Source organism: Crinia signifera, chromosome 4, assembly GCF_055691185.1.
Source record: "Crinia signifera chromosome 4, ASM5569118v1, whole genome shotgun sequence".
In the NCBI taxonomy this organism is placed as follows: domain Eukaryota; kingdom Metazoa; phylum Chordata; class Amphibia; order Anura; family Myobatrachidae; genus Crinia; species Crinia signifera.
In genome coordinates, this window is record NC_139220.1 from 42,291,793 (window position 1) to 42,308,804 (window position 17,012).

Genomic DNA, 17,012 nt, shown 5'->3' on the forward strand with positions numbered 1-17,012 from the left:
TTATTTTATTTGGGGGGCAAAAAAGGACCAGTTTTGGGGAAAATAACACATGTGATCTGGGACAAATTTCTGGACCAATGTGTTAAAGTTGGATCTCTAAGGGATGGTTATCGGGGGTTTTGCTTTGTGTGCCTCCCAAAAGGTGAGGCACACAATTGGATAGCCTCCATAGGATCCATTACTGGCTGTAACTTACCCCAGCTAATTGGATAAACTTCCAAAACAGTTGTCCACTGTAGTGGCATCTGTGCATGAAAAGGCTAATGAATACTAGTTTACTTAAAGCAACAGAAAGTACAATATAAACTGATAAATGACTGTTTACTTAAAACAATAATATTACTATACAAAATGTACTGTCATGTCCAACTGAAGAATAATGGTGAAACTCTACCAACCCGTTTTACACTCTTAACAATAGTTTCCACTTTTACTTTCCACTATATATATATAGTCTGAAATGAGTGTAAAGTCAAAATTTATGAGATAAAACAAACCCAACAGTGACCTCCTTCAGCAGACTAGCTTTGGGTAAGAAGATGCGATAACTCTTCTAGTACGAAATGTATTTTTGAGTGTGTATTTTTTTAAAGAGCAGGTGTAAAACTATATCATCTATCAGTGATCCCTGGCTAGCTCTCCATTAACATGGCCGAGAAATCAGACATAGCATGTAACATCATAACAGACCCTTTTAAACACCCTATAGCTGCAATAAATAATGTTATTCTATACATTAGCTGACAGGGTGAAGTGAAATATGATATAGTATTCGGTTTGCCTTAAAACTGTAAAGTGCTTACGCGGCAGAATATAGAAAGATCAGGAAATGTAGTCTCTTGTACCAATTACTATATATTGGATATCAAAGCAATATCTGTGATACATTAAGCTTGTACAGAAATTGATGGGATTTAGTGGTTGAAAGGGCAGTGTAAATGTTACATCGGTTAAGAGGGATAATTTTTCGCCTGGTGTTTCTTTTATACACTGCTTGTATTGCTGATAAAACAGTTATTTCTAACCACAAACATTATTCTCGTTCAGAGAGGAGGTAGCAGTGTTTTTCAAAGAGTACAAAATAAAATAATAAATGAAATAAGACAGCAATCTCAGTATGCAGAACTCTGGGAGGCAATTGAGTCATCTACCGCCGGGCTCCTGCTCCCAAAGGGGCACCCCCCAGTTATTTAAAACCAACAATATTGTTTCTGTGGCTGAGTTCTGAAATACATATGTGCTCTCTATCTATCTATCGATCTATCTATCTTTCTATCTATCTAAACAGAAATATATATTTTACATAAGGTTATATAGCAGGGGTTCAGAATCTTATTCTAATCACGGCACCCTAGAGTATCAGAATTTTTCCAAGGCACCCCTAGGCCCCAAAAAATATATATCAAATTAAGTAGATTTGTGTTTATATGTGATTCTTAGGTTTAGTTATGTGGTAAAGGGTAGGATTTGGTTCAGATTGTACACATTGTATGATTGGCAGCCACCAGCACTGGTTTTGTCCAGAAATAATTGATCATAAATAATTAGCATTGGTCCTGGACAACCAACCCGAGGCACCCCTGCAAGTGTCCCGAGGCACCCCAGGGAGCCTAGGCGCACAGTTTGGGAACCACTGTTACATAGGATTGTGTGTGTGTGTGTGGGGGGGGGGGGGGGGGCACCAATATATGTCTTGCCTCCAGGCAACTGGAACAAACTTACGCCACTGCATTCACCAGTGTATATACTGGTAAGAAGCTGGTGGAAAGTTTAAGCCAGTACAGGTTGAGTATTTCTTATCCGAAATGCTCAAGACCACAAGCATTTTGGATAAGGGATTTTTACGGTTTTTGGATATTTTTTTTAACATACCTACCTGGTCCCCCCGATAGTCCCCCTGCATCCACCGGCATCCACGGTGGTCTTCAGAATCTTCTTCAGCTGTCCCAGGGGTGTATTGCATCACTGGCACGTCTGCACACTCGCGCAATGCACCCCTGGGACCATAAATCCTGACGCAGCTTCTGAGGATCCTGAAGCCCGCCGGAAGACTTGGTAAGTATCAAAAAAGGGGTGGTGGTGGGGGGGGGGGGGACCTAAATATTCTAGAAAAAAAACTAAATATTCTGAAAAACCACGGTTTTTGGAATATTTTGGTTTTTGGATATTCGGATACAGGATACAGCATAATGCAAAGTAAAAGAACAGAAGCAAAATCTACATCAATATATATAATATATAAGCAAAGTTAAACCCCTAGGGGAAAACAGAATGGGAAGGGAAATTAAGTATACCTTTGGGAGGGGGGCAGACTTGGTATACAGGGAGGGGGGAGGGAGGTGGAATGGGATGGGTGTTCATGTATATGTAAGTGTTAAGTGTTGTATAATTGTTAATGTGCAAGGGTGCCTAATGATACTGGTTCAGTGCAGGGGAAAAGTGGAATTCTTGTATAAATAAGTTGGTATGTTAGCAGAAATAATTAAAGTACTCGCTTGGAATATTCGCGGTATAAATGACAAGATAAAACGCTCCCTCGTACTGAACCAGCTAAAACATTATGGTGCCGATATTATATGTCTATCCGAGACCCACCTTGTGGGGAAGAAACTATTGGCCCTAAAAAAATCATGGATTGCCCATGCATACCATTCATCTTTCACCTCAACCTCTAGAGGGGTATCCGTTTTAATTCGTAAATCTGTCCCATTTGTCTGTAATAGGGTTATGATAGACCCAAATGGATGCTATGTTTTTCTAGATTGTACAGTAAATTCAATGCAAGTGTTGTTATTATCAATTTATATCCCTCCTCCATTTGCATACAAAATTCTTAACAAAGCAACGGAATTTATTGCCCTGACCCCAAACATCCCTTTAATATGCATGGGGGACTTCAATAATATACTGAACCCCCAGTTGGATAGATGGAGTGGAACCGGGACAGGGGGAGGCAGAGGGAACCAGGGATTTGCGAGGTATATAGATAACATCGGATGGTTAGATCCCTGGCGCCTTCGAAACCCCAAAACGGTGCAGTACTCCTGTTTTTCCTCATCATATGTGGCCTTCTCTAGGATTGACCTAATCCTGGTCTCCAGGGAGTTTGCGCCGAAGGTCCGCAAGATCGAGTACAAAGCACGGGGTATATCGGACCACTCCCCAGTATATATGGAATATGAGGTATCCAACGAAAGGGGTAGTAGTTTTTGGAAATTTAACCCTATGTGGCTACGTAATATCGATCAAAATAACGATCTTGTGGCCCTCTGGCGGAACTTTTGGGAGCATAATGAGGGTACGGCAAGTATAGAAATAGTCTGGGACGCCTTTAAAGCGTATATCAGAGGCACCCTGAGAAAATGTATTGCGGAAGCCAAAAAGAAAAGTAGAGAGGGTATTCTGGCTTTGGAGAGTAAATGTGTGGAAATGGAGAAGGAATATTGTATAAAGAAGTCAGAGGAGGCATATAGGGAATGGCAGGAGGCCAAGATAAACTGGCTAGAGGCGATTAAAAAGGTCAACCAAACAATCATAATGCATAAAACTAATATGAGATATCAATGTGAAGATAGAGCAGGGAAATACCTTGCCTACCTAGCACAATGTGAGAAAATGTCAAATACTATTTTAGCTGTGAAAAATCAAGAAGACATTATAGTAAATGCTACCCCCCAAATAGGAGAGGCCTTTGCAAAATATTTTCAGCAATTATACGAAAGTAAGCTCCAGAATAGCGAGGAGAAAATAAAACAATACCTGGATAATATTAGGCTACCCAAATTAGAGGAGGCAGATATAAGGGAACTAGAGGCCCCGTTAAAAATAGAAGAAGTTATGGAGGCAATAAAACTATTACCCGTAGGAAAAGCCGCAGGCCTCGATGGGATACCCGCTGAGGTTTATAAAAAATATAGTGACACATTAGCCCCTATGTTGTATAAAACCCTTGTGGAAGGATTCGATAAGGGAACTATACCAAAATCTATGACCGAAGCTAAAATCATATTGATCTTGAAATCAGATAAGAATCCTGTAGATATGGAATCGTATAGGCCGATCTCCCTCATTACTGTGGAGGCTAAATTAACAGCCAAAATATTGGCCAATAGACTTAATAAATATATTTTAAAACTTGTTCATAGTGACCAGACAGGGTTTATCCCTGGAAAGGAGACCAGTATCAACATCCGAAGGTTATACTCGCATCTGCAGCTGAGGGGCGCTGATGAGAAATTAGGGGCGGTGGTGTCATTAGACGCCATAAAAGCCTTTGACGCGGTGGAGTGGCCCTACCTGTGGCAGGTTCTCCGGATATATGGATTTGGTCCAAACTTTTTGAGGTGGATTCAGCTGTTATATTCAGAGCCATCGGCCCGAGTATCTGTTAATGGTTGGACATCACAGCCTTTCGGCCTCGGCCGGGGAACACGGCAGGGATGCCCGCTATCCCCTGCCCTGTTCGCCCTGGCGATAGAACCGTTGGCCTGTTTGATCAGGCAACATCCAGTGGATATAGGCTATAGGGTAAAAGATCAAATGGAGAGGATCACTCTATATGCGGATGATTTGTTGATATTTCTAAAGGACTATGGAGCATCCCTCCCAATGATCTTGAAGATGATAGAGGAATATGGAGATTATACAGGATTTAGGATAAATTGGGCAAAGTCAAGCGTGCTCCCAGTGGGTAACCCGGGCAATTATATACAGGTATCCTCATATCAATTGAAATGGACAACTGTCCTTAAGTATCTTGGGATATATGTATCAAGAGATCCAACGGAATATATAGACTTAAATCTACGCCCCCTGATGGAATGGCTGAAAAAAAAAATTAAAGTATGGAGTGGATTGCCCCTGATAGCCACTGGGAGGATAAACTTAGTAAAAATGATTGTGCTCCCTAAGTTTTTGTATATATTGAATAACTCACCGGTCTACCTGCCTAAAGATATATTTAGAAAATTTAATAGTTTAATAAGTTCCTTTATTTGGAATAAAAGCCGTCCCAAGATTAAAATAAATGATCTAATGATACCAAAGTTAAAGGGTGGGCTAGGATTGCCAGACCTTAGGCTATACTATATAGCATCACAAATGGCACAATTAAAGTCGTGGCTCAAGGAAGATGAGCCGAATAGCCATTTGATAAAGGAATTAGTAAAGGTCTCCACACCAAATATACCCCCTAAATATAGATTAATCCAGGGGAAGAAACAGCAAGGGGATTTACCACTGGTCGTGCAGGCAATAAAAATATGGCAGGAGGGAAATCAGATATTGGACAACGAATTTATTGACAAAGAATTTAGAGTAATTGATATTATAACATCTAAGGAAGCCAAGGCACTGCAATTAGCAGAAGTCTGGCATCCATTGTCAATAAAATATATCTCCCAGCTGTACGATCTAAATGGAATAAAATCATTCCCACAATTAAAAGAGGAGTATGATATACCTAACACATATCTCTTTAGATACATTCAACTAAGAAGCATAGTGGAAACATATCAAAAAAATAGTAAGCCACGGTTTGGTGAGTCAGAAACGAAAAAGATGATCATAGCCCTTAATAAAAAAAAATTAATATCACGAGTCTATGGTATCCTAATGGAAAACAAAAATAAGGATAGCTTAACAGCACTAAAAGAAAAATGGGAAATAGAGATAGGAGAGATGAATGAAGCAGAATGGTCGGTGGCAAGGACGGTAGTCGCAAAAGCAACAAATTCGCTACGAATTCAGCAAACGCAGCTTTTCATCCTCCACAGATCATATATGACGGCAATAAGACTAGAGAAATTTGCAGGGAGAAACTCATCTACCTGTCCTAAATGCAGAAACTCCCCAGGTACTTTCATCCATTTAATATGGGAATGCTACATAATTTCCCAGTTTTGGGACAAGGTTAAATATAATATAACCAGGACGGGGATAGCAATTGAAAATCTGACCCAAAAATGCTGCCTAATGGGAATAGTGCCTGGAAATGCGAATAAGAACGAAAAAGCATATATTATTAACCTTATGGCAATTGCAAAAGTGATAGTAGGTGGTAGATGGATGTCAAATGTAGCGCCGGATATAGCAATATGGAAAAGTCGCGTGAATCTCATAATACAACAAGAGAAAAAGTTAGCACACACCCGTAACACACTAAATAAGTTTTACCTAATTTGGAATCACTGGATACAGTCACCACTTTACGAAAAAAGCACGTTACAGTAGAATTAGACACTTAAATATAAGCTTAAGATATTAAGCGGAAGTAATGATAACACATAAGAGCATTATACAGAATAGAAAGGAAACACAGTATATAACTGAAAGTGATAATTGACACACTAAGAAAAAGCTTTATATATGTCCACGCTTAGATAGAGTAAGGAAACACGATAAATGAGAGAAGAGGAGGGGGAGGAGGGAAACAGAGAAGGGAAAGGTAGTTAATCATAATATATAACACAAATTTGGCACCCTTTGGTTTTTTTTTTTTTTTCTCCTCCCCATTCCTTCCCCCTAATGTCACACCGTATAGTTAGAAAATCGGCAATGATACATAATGACAGAAAAGAAGACATCACCGGCTATTAACGGGACGGATAAGTGAAGGGACGAGGATAGAGTAGTAAGATATAAAAAAGGTAAAATATGGCACGAGGCACCTTAATAAGAACGTAAGATAGGGCACCCCTGCAGGTATAAGTGTAGATGTAATGTAATGTAAGTAATAGGTCTGTACATATGTGTTGTTTATGAATGTATTGAAATGAATGTATGTAAAATTTATGTTGTTTTTTTTGTACTATAATAAAGATTTAAAGTAAAAAAAAAAAAAAAAAAATATTTTGTGTAACCACCGTTTGCCTTCAATACAGAATCAATTCTTCAAGGTACACTTGTACAAAGTAAAGGATTTTGTAGGGTTATAATCAGGTTTATGATGAATCATACCAAATAGGTGATTGTGATCATAATTTTCATATGTAGGTTGAAACCCAGTCATTAACTGAAACAGAAACAGCTATGTAGTAGGCTTAAAACTGGGTGAGGAAATGTTGATGAGCTAAATACACTTCACACATCCAGGTACAACTGTCAAAGGCTGAAAATCCAGTACCTGCGTATCTGTAGAGGCGCCTGAAAAAGAGTTGCCTGCCAAGCTCAAAGGTAGACCCAAGTCACAATAGGTGATAATGGGCCAAGTGCGCCTGACTTGGGTTGTATTTTCCAGCTGCTGCTCAGTGACAGGATAGTTAGTCCTGTACTGGATAAACAAGAAAGAAGAAGAAAAAGGTTTTGAGCAGCGCTAAATATTAAAATGTATAATAAAAATCAGATTGGTTAGATCTATCACAAAGTTTTTATTACTTATTGTAAAAGAACATATAACCAGAAATGTGTGGGTATTTAAAAGCAATTTTTAAATGGAATCAATATTTCTCACCAAACCAAACCATAGGGGTGGATTCGACCTGGAGAGTCCTGAAAGTCCAAACGGAGCAACAGTGGCGTCCCCAAATAAGCAGTAGGGAGGGAGGACAAAGATGGAACGTCCAGGAGTGGCCCGAGATGGCACAAATCACCAACTCCTACCGCTGGATGGAATGTAGCGGGATGGTGTCCTCAACCTCTTCTTATAATTGCAAAGATATTGTAATCCAAATGGAAGGGGGGTCCGGATGGAGTTGAAACGGGTCTGCAATCCCAAAGTCTTTTTTAGGGGTTTGGAGATGGTAGGAATAGTGCGGTCCTGACCGGTTTCGCTACTCCAGGTAGCTTTATCCTGGATAAGGGGGGGGGGGATTTAAAGGCTCGCTAAGCGGACTACCGCTGCTTAGAGAGCCAACTAGAATGACTCCTATAGTCCCTATATGATCTGATGACTAAATAGCTGATTATGTTCTATATCCTGGGAAAACATACATCAATATGAAAGTGCAATGCAGGCAGGTCACGTTTGTACCCTTGGTATATAATATAACATCTCGAACACCTTCCGAAGATGATTGTTGTAGCAATGTTGATTGCTTGACAATTGCCCAGTTAGAGCACATTTTGATTGGCGCAGTAATTGGTTTGACCTCTGCAGTGATGCATCAGTACCGTATCTTGAGCATTGAAGTTTTGAGTTCTGTTTCCATCCACTTGTAATGAATTCATTTATTAGCCTGTTTTCTGTTGAACTGCCAAATCATCTGGCCAAATGACTTGTATAAAAAGAGGAAAAACTTGCAACCTGTGCATAGTTAATTAAAAATAATCGCAATTATTTTTCAAAGTTGCTATTCCGTTGTCCTTTAATTAATGTGACATGCAGTGCTCCATCACTTATTTTTGCCATATAAACTAGTCTGGGCGTTCTCGTTAATCAGCATTTCTGTGCGCTGCAATCTAGAGCTCATCACCGCAGGCTGAGATTAAATCCCCTGTGTAATGAATGTCAGCACCTGGCTCTTCTACAGGATGTACAGTATCGCAGAGACACCGCAGTACAAATTCTACCAGTTGCTTCCAAAGTGGCCAGCTGTGGGAGAGTTGCCTGAGCATATGTGGGTCCGGGAGTGGCACCTGATCTTTAGGAGCCTTCTGGCTAATTCAGGAGCATAGGCAAGTACGGAGGTTAAAATGAGGGGGAACGGGGTGGAACTGAATTCCACCACCTCTAATGGTGAGGTGAAACATTTTAACCTCCACATTGGCCCTGCACAGTAATTCTCACAGAAAAGCATTCTAGTTTGCGGGGGATGCCAAAAACCCTACTCTTGCACTGTCTCTGCCTAATGGGGGGAGGGGGGGGGGGTAATTAGGTGGCATAGAGAAATGAGTTCCCCTACCTCTGTATGACCACTTTAAGCCCTGCAAGTATGATCTGCATGTGACTTGCAAGCGCCTGGAACAGCACCCTGCAGCCAGTAGTGTTATTGCAGAGCCACCCAGTGTATTATTAGCATGTGGCCACCCAGTGTATTACTAGTATTACTAGCATGTGGCAAATCAAAACATTCATTTCACTGTAGGGATAGCCATCGGTGCATCGGTGGATATTGCAACCAGCCATCAATAGTAATAAACTATGTGTTAGATTACCATCGATAGTTTTACCTATGGATAGTCATCCATTTTCTTTGACTGACTGGCCCATGGGCCAATCAGAAAGTTGGGCGGGGCTTCATAAGTGTTGGGGCTGGAGCTATGGCACTTTGAAAAAAAAAAAAAAGCAAAACATTGGTTTTGCTGTGCCATCTTGTTCTTCCCATCGATGATAAAAGTATTCAACATGGGGCCATAAACCATCGATGATTTGGCATCATTGATGGTCGATGGCCATCCCTATTTCACTGACTATGTGAGCAATCACCACAGGAATCCTTTGTTTTTATTAGCGTCTTTTCAGTAATGTTTAGGCGACCAGTAATACAGTATCTGTTGGACAACATACAATGCCACTTGGGATTGTGACCCATACACACAGACACTGGATGACACAGCGATGGCACACACTTCAGAGGCATTTACACTGATACAGATAGCGGCTAATGACTGCCACGCAGTGCATATTCCTTTTGTATAAATGGAGTGACCTTGTTCTGGAAGCACCGCACCGCTGCCAAATCATCCGGCTGAGATAAGTTACTGAGTAATTAATACCCTGAAACATATTCATTTCAGCAGTGCTAGGATTTACCAGTACGCAGTGCACAGACATAAAATGCATTCTACTAGACACACGCTACATATTTTAAGGCTCCTTCCTTTCATTTTTTTTGGCTTTTTCCAATTTGCAACCCACTGAAATGTGTTCAGGTGTAAAGAAATGAATAAATCACTTCTTACCAAGCCCGTACAGTTACACAATAAGGGGATAAATCACAAATAGGCTCTGAATGAAAATTAATATTTGAATTTTTTATTTTTTATTCTCAGAGAAATATGGGCCCTTATTCAGATCTGATCACAGTACAAATTTGTTCTCAAAATGGGCAAAACCATGTGCACTGCAGGTGGGGCAGATGTAACGTGCAGAGAGAATTATATTTGGGTGGGGTGTGTTGAAACTGAAATCTAAATTACAGTGTAAAAATAATGCAGCCAGTATTTACCCTGCGCAGCAACAAAATAACTCACACAAATCTAACTCTCTCTATACGTGTAACATCTGCCCCACCTGCAGTGCACATGGTTTTGCCCATTTTGAGAACAAATTTGTACTGCGAGCAGATCTGAATAAGGGCCATGGTTCATCTGATGCCAGCACAGGCATTGAGCAGCTTATACTAACCTTTAATGCATATATACATGGAGGCAGATGTATTATGCCTGAAGAAGTGATAAAGTGGAAGGTGATAACACAGCAGCCAATCAGCTCCTTTCATTTTTCAAGCCAAGCCTGTAACACGGCAGTTAGAAGCTGATTGGCAGGAACTTGATCTCCATCCACTTTATCACTTCTCCAGGCTTAATCCATCTGCACCCATGGTTTCCTACACCCTCTGCTGACTTTAAGTTATTGTCTTGCCAATCTAACAAGGAAGGCATATTGTCCGAATTTTTGGCCGCACCTTTTGAGAAAGTGCAGCCAGGTCGTCTCAAAAGGGAGAGGTACAGGGGGTGTGCTTGGAGAGCGGGATGTAGAGGCTGAACTACCATTGGTGCAGCAGGGCCCCTGATGTCTAAGGAGGTCATGGCTGACACCCACTGCTGTGCGGCATATTGTGAACTTGGGTTGGAGTGACGGAGGGGACCCAAATTATATTTTTGCACCTTGGCCAGCCACTCACAAATTCTGCCACTGGCTGGGACTGATGGCGTACTGCAGCTAAGGAAGCTATGTCGGGGGCCCAACTGTGTGATTGTGCGACCTCTCTTTTACCAATACAATACTGATATTGTAAATGGGGCGGGGCTTATTGCTACCATGGCACAATTCCACGCAAATCACATCATCGCCGAACAGGGGGCTGGATGGTGGCCCCCTGGTGGCTGGATGGTGGGAGAGCAGACAAGTGTGAAACTAGGCTAACCAATTAATGGAAGCGATCACCAGGTGGGCGACCCTTGTAAAACAATGTTTACTATATTTAAGCATTTTCCCAGTTTCTTCGGCATCACGATTTTATTCCAATTTTATTTACCCATCTGTTCCTATGAGGCAGAAATCAAATCACTAGTCGCAGTAATTAATATAATTGGGAGATGAGTTTTTCCTGTCGGATATTAATAGCGCATAAATAGAGTTACAATGTACATGGGGGAAGCAGTGATTATTTCAAGCTTTGTCTGCTTTGCAGTGATACATTTTACCCTTCAATGAATGAGCATCTGCTGAAATTACTCTACGACTTACAACATTGATTTATCTTTTTATGGTTTGTGTTGCAAAGATTGAGCGCATTAATTGCTATTTGAAAATAAAAAAAATTGAGTTTCTTAGAGATCCGCGAAGTCTCTGTGTCGTAGAGCTCTGTGAATTGAGTAGAGTTGCATTGGGTCACTGTCTTCCCTTGGCAAAATGTTTTAAGACTATGGCAATTTTACCAGTTATTATTCTCCAGTTATTATTCTCAACACACAGAGAGAGGTTTTCACGCATCTTGTAATGCTACAGTAGGGTTCAGTTTATGCACTATAAAAGCCGTACTGGAAGCCTCCCAGGATTAACGATATTAAAGTTTTACACTCAAAATCTGTTCAACCTTGAACAATGAAAACTGTGCGAGAGGAGGGTGGAAATGAAAAATCAGAAAAGAGAAATAATTATTGGAGATTCTCAAGAATTTAAGTCGTGAAAAATGAAACTGCGTTACTAACCGCCCAGTCTAGCATGACGATCAATTATATTTTATAACGTCTTGCTAAAGATTATATTGTTTCTGCTCATTAAAATGTTTTGCTATAATAAAAAAAAAGTAACATGCAGAATCAGAACAAAATAAGCCCATCACAATTTGTGTAAACTTCAAACAAATACCCCAAATAACCCATTTATGATTGAAATCCCTCACATCCCTTTAACAGTCCCTGTTTTTGGGAGGCGTTCAGCATGTAGCAGTAGTGTTTAGAATGAAACTAAGATCAAGAAATTGTAAGTAGGGCACAGTTACCTACTACTTTGTTGTTTGCTCTCCAGAAGAAGCTGCAGAGGAGATGCAGGTGGGCGGCGACGAGGGCAGGCTAATTGCGCAATAATGCCCCTCCCCCTCACTGAAAATGTTTTTTTGTTTTTTTTACTAACAAAACAACTTGGTTTAGAAAAAACAAAAAAAATCAAAAACACAATAATTTCATGGAGCTAGCTGACTTGAAAGAGAACAAGGATTCTAAATAGCTTATAACACGTTCAAACTTCTTACGGGCTATAAGACAGTGGTCGGAGAGTGTCCCTTGCTGTAGGGAACATCACAATTGCAGTCAGTGTCATTTCCAGCTGAGATTTTATTATACTAACCAATCACTGTCTCCATCAAACAGGATGGAGAACAGTCTTAAATTATATGGCTAAGGGGGGCAGACAAGAGGCTAGAAAAGCTGTAAATATCAGTGCTGCCTCTCTCTCTCTCTCTCCCTCCCTGTATTTTTCTGTTGTACCTCTAATTTATTATAAATTATACCCTGCAGTAGCAAGATTGATTTTGCATTGATAAAATGACCAATTTTCAGATGAAGTATATATTGAATAGACTTCATTTTTTGGCTTGGAAGCATTCATCTTCCCAGCTAACATGCATGTTTTACATTTCTTCCCGTGGCTGATGAATAGAGAGCGTATTGCGTGGGAAGGTGAGAAATTGCCGTTCACCGCTCTTGCCGTTGCGCCTCTATATTTTTATAAATCTCTTTTATAAGAACTACATTATAAATCACATTTTTATATTAAATAATAAAACAATAGTAAGCCGAAGTGACCGTTTAAAGAGCTCCTGTGGCCTCTACACCACACAGGCAGCCATTTTGTAGACTGATCCAATAATTTTGAGACTATAGGTTATAACAGTGCCTCGTGCATCAGTGATGGCACTGGTTTTTAGTGAATTCATAGGTGAATATTGTTTCTGATTACAAAATGGCTGCCTCACATTGTGCTAATTCACTTATATATTCCAAGGGCCCGATTTACAGAGCTTGGGGACAGATAAAATGCCAACCAATCAGCTCCTAGCTGTCATTTTGCAGGCTGTGTTTGAAAAACTAGTTAGGAGCCAACCGGTTGATACATTGAGACAGATGTATCAAGCTTCAAAAAGTGATAAAAGGGAGTGTGATAAACAGCCAGCCAATCAGCTCCTACCTGCCATGTTACAGGCTGGGTTTGAAATATGACAGGTAGGCGCTGATTGGCTGGCTGTTTATCACTGTCCACTTTATCACTTTTTAAAGCTTGATACATCTGGCCCTTTATCTCTTTCTGCTTTATCTCTCCCCAAGTTTTAATAAATCTAACCCCAAAGTTACTACTACCAACAGTATTATTAAGGGTGTATTATATAAGCACTAATTACCAGTGTGTCAAAATGGAGGAGCTGCTGGGAGCCGGTACTCTGTCACGTTGAAATGATTGTAGTGGAGTGTGGGTGCAGGCACCCGAACGGTGCTCCGTTGGGCTCCATCTAGTGGCTGACATTGCACCATAGTGGTGAGGAGCAGCATTCAGCTATTTTTTTTTTTTTTTTACGTATGCCCCATTGTCAGATAGTCCAGTGCATTTAATGCTTTCTAAGAGTTAAAAATTTAAATATAGAATAAGCTATTGTTAAAAAGGTGGCAGGGCTACTTTTCTTGCTGTATGGAGAAATGCATCTGAAATAATTGCTGTTACGTCCTGTGGTCTGTGATTTGATGCGCCGCTTCCTCTATAGACTTTGTGGTCTGTTACATCCGTCTTTTATTTAAGATAAAATGTTCATTGAAGCGATAGGACCACTTAGCGAGAGGTATAGTATTAAGGGGCAATAAAGTGAAATCTGTACTCTACTAAAATCTTTACTTACGCGCTTTGTGTCATAATTTAATCAGCGTTTATTGGCGTTTAGAGGGTTTCACGTAAAAAGTAATCTTTCAAAATAACTATTTGACAGAGGGGCTCAAGTTCTTACATCTATTTTCCCAAGGTTTAATATTCACCAAAAACTTGAATGATTGAGTGCCAAATTATAATGAATTGTAAGTAAATTCCTCTGGGCACCATTACTTCGACTCCAGTTCTCTCTTGATATACCGCAGATGATGATTTCTTAGGTATAAATTGCAAGAGAACATTTAGAGGCGAATGCAGGTTAAATGATAAAAGCAAAACTTCAGCCAATACAGAAAATATTAACTATTAACTAGACCCGCGTGGCGAGAATACCTATTTGTTATTTGTTGGTGTTTCTTGTTTTCATTTTTTTACTGCTTGCGACTTTCCGTAGATTGGTTGTATTTCGCCTTTGATTTCCCAACTGTATTAATATCCTCATTCAAATAGTGTTTTGTTTCAACTTGAAACTGTTGTATTATGAGGAATATATTGCCAGGAATAATATACCATCCCTTGGAAACTTACAATGTATGAGTAATTCCCTAGTAGGACAACACTTAGGTTGTAGCTTTTATATTTTACAGAGCGACAGGAAAGTGGGGAATTTTATACCTCCCAAAATGACAATTTTGGAAATTAAGATGGGGTAATGTCCATACTATGGGGAGTATTCAATCTCAAGCTAATTTTTTGCCAGGTGAAAAATCTGCAATGTTCTACTGTTTTTTGGGCAAATTCAATTCACCCTATTCAATCCCAGTGCTGATTTTTGCCCAGGTGAAATATCAGCACTGGGATTGAATAGGGCGAGTCAAATTTGCCCCAAAAAACAGGGGAAAATTGCAGATTTTTTACTTTATGAAAAATTTGCCTGGGATTGATTACACCCCATAGTATAGACGTTAAAAACCGAATGAATTGTCAAATTTGACACAGATTCACATATTTTGGTGAATTCACTGCCATTTTCACTAGTTTTTGTGGATCTTTTTTTGCCCATGCTGATTCGCCCCCCTCCCCCCACAAAAAAAGTAAAATGGCTTTGGCAAAATTGGACTCACAAAAACCTGTTAATGAATACTGATCGGCACATTATTGCCGATTTTTCGCCTTCCCAGGAAATTGAATACCCCCCTATGATGGAAAGATGGATAATTAGTTCCACAGTGTCTAGGACTACAGTGAATAGATTGACCAGTATTGGTCAACAGTGAATATGCTGACACATGAAAATGGTCAATATGGTATAAGTCAACATTAACAAAAGGTCAACACAAGCAAAAGTTGACATGAAAAACTTCAACACAGGAAAAGGTCAACATGAGTTTTACACTTTTTTGGTGTCTGTTTATATGGATAAGTGTATTGGCTTTGGTTACCATGCTAATATAATCCAACTCTATGCCAACTTAGATTGTCATCCTTTTCTTATGTTGAGCTTTTTCAATACTAGACCTTTTGCTTTTGATGACCTTTTGAAATGTCGACCTAGACCATGTTGATGTATTCACTGTTGACCAGTAGTGGTCCACCTATTGACTGTCAACCTACCTAAACACTGTTGATCATTTGACCGGATCCCCCTACAAGGTGTATGCCTTGAACTGCATGGAGCAGCATGCCCCCAACCCTTGTCCACTGTTTTTCTTCATCAATTGATGACAAGTGTTGACTTCAATGGCTAATGTTACCTTTTCAGAACTTTTAATTGGGATTACTTTTTCAATGGGTAAATTATGAACAAAAATTGGATACATTGACTGAATGTTTATTTTTTCTTTGCAGCTTTGCGGCTGTGGATTGTTAGGAGTTGGTATATGGCTGTCCGTATCACAAGGAAACTTTGCAACATTTTCTCCCAGTTTTCCGTCCCTTTCTGCCGCAAATCTGGTCATCGCCATTGGTACGATTGTCATGGTGACCGGCTTCCTCGGTTGTCTCGGTGCTATCAAGGAAAACAAGTGCCTGCTTTTAAGCGTAAGTATAAGGTTATTATACTGTATTCTGTTCATTTGAAAGACTTTTAATGTGAGCAATTCTAACCCACATTTCTAGTTCAAGACAGAATTGTTAGTGAATTAACAATTATTTCTAAATCTGAAAATAGATTCTTTAAGTATCTGTTTATAATTGGATTGGAAAACCCCTTAGCATTCAATGCATTTTAATTACACTCTTAATGTTAACAATAGCGCATTGTGCTACCTCCCTAGGGGACACTGCTATCAAAAGAGTATCAGGGACCCATCCATTTGGGGACAAATATAGTTAGGAACGGGTTGAATCTGGAAGGAAGTACATGAAAGAATCTAGATTGCCACTTTATAGTCAGAAACAATGTCAGGCAAATAACGTATATAAAACAAATGCTTATGAGTGATATGTATTGGAATATAGAAATCAAAAATGCACCACATAGGTGTAATGTAATGTACCATTGCCAGCATTTAAAGACAGTCACAATGGCACAATGCTGGCTTAATCATACAATACTCCTAATTGATTGTACCCCTTTGTTTTATATATTTCTGCCAGTAATAACTCCATATACAGTTCCAAGAAAAAGTATGTGAACCCTTTGGAATTACCTGGAATTCTACATAAATTTGGTCATAAAATGTGTTCTGATCTTCATCTACTGTAAGTCACAACAATAGACAAACACAGTCTGCTTAAACTAATACCACACAAACAATTATATGTTCTCATGTTTTACTGAACACACAGGGCTATTTTTGTGCAGGCTCCAGCAGGAACTGTGGCCCTTATTCTAGTTCACTCTTTCTGACAAAATATTTCTTAGATGGACAAAACCATGAGCACTGCAGGTGAGGCAGGTGTTACTTGTGCAGAGATAATTAGATTTGGGTGGGGTTTTACACCTGCCTCACCTGCAGTGCACATGGTTTTGTCCATCTAAGAAATATTTTGTCAGAGAGAGTGAACTAGAATAAGGGCCACAGTTCCTGCTAGAGCCTGCACAAAAATAGCC

General features: G+C 39.8%; 1 protein-coding gene across 3 annotated transcripts in view; it reads left to right on the top strand.

The window, feature by feature from the left end:
* Positions 1-17,012, top strand: part of TSPAN9 (tetraspanin 9) — a 378,125-nt gene that overhangs the window by 329,089 nt on the left and 32,024 nt on the right. For all 3 annotated transcript variants that reach the window (XM_083181644.1, XM_083181645.1, XM_083181642.1), the window contains one exon: positions 15,806-15,997. In XM_083181644.1, coding sequence (XP_083037770.1) covers positions 15,806-15,997 — 192 coding nt within the window. The remainder of the gene's footprint in view (positions 1-15,805; positions 15,998-17,012) is intronic.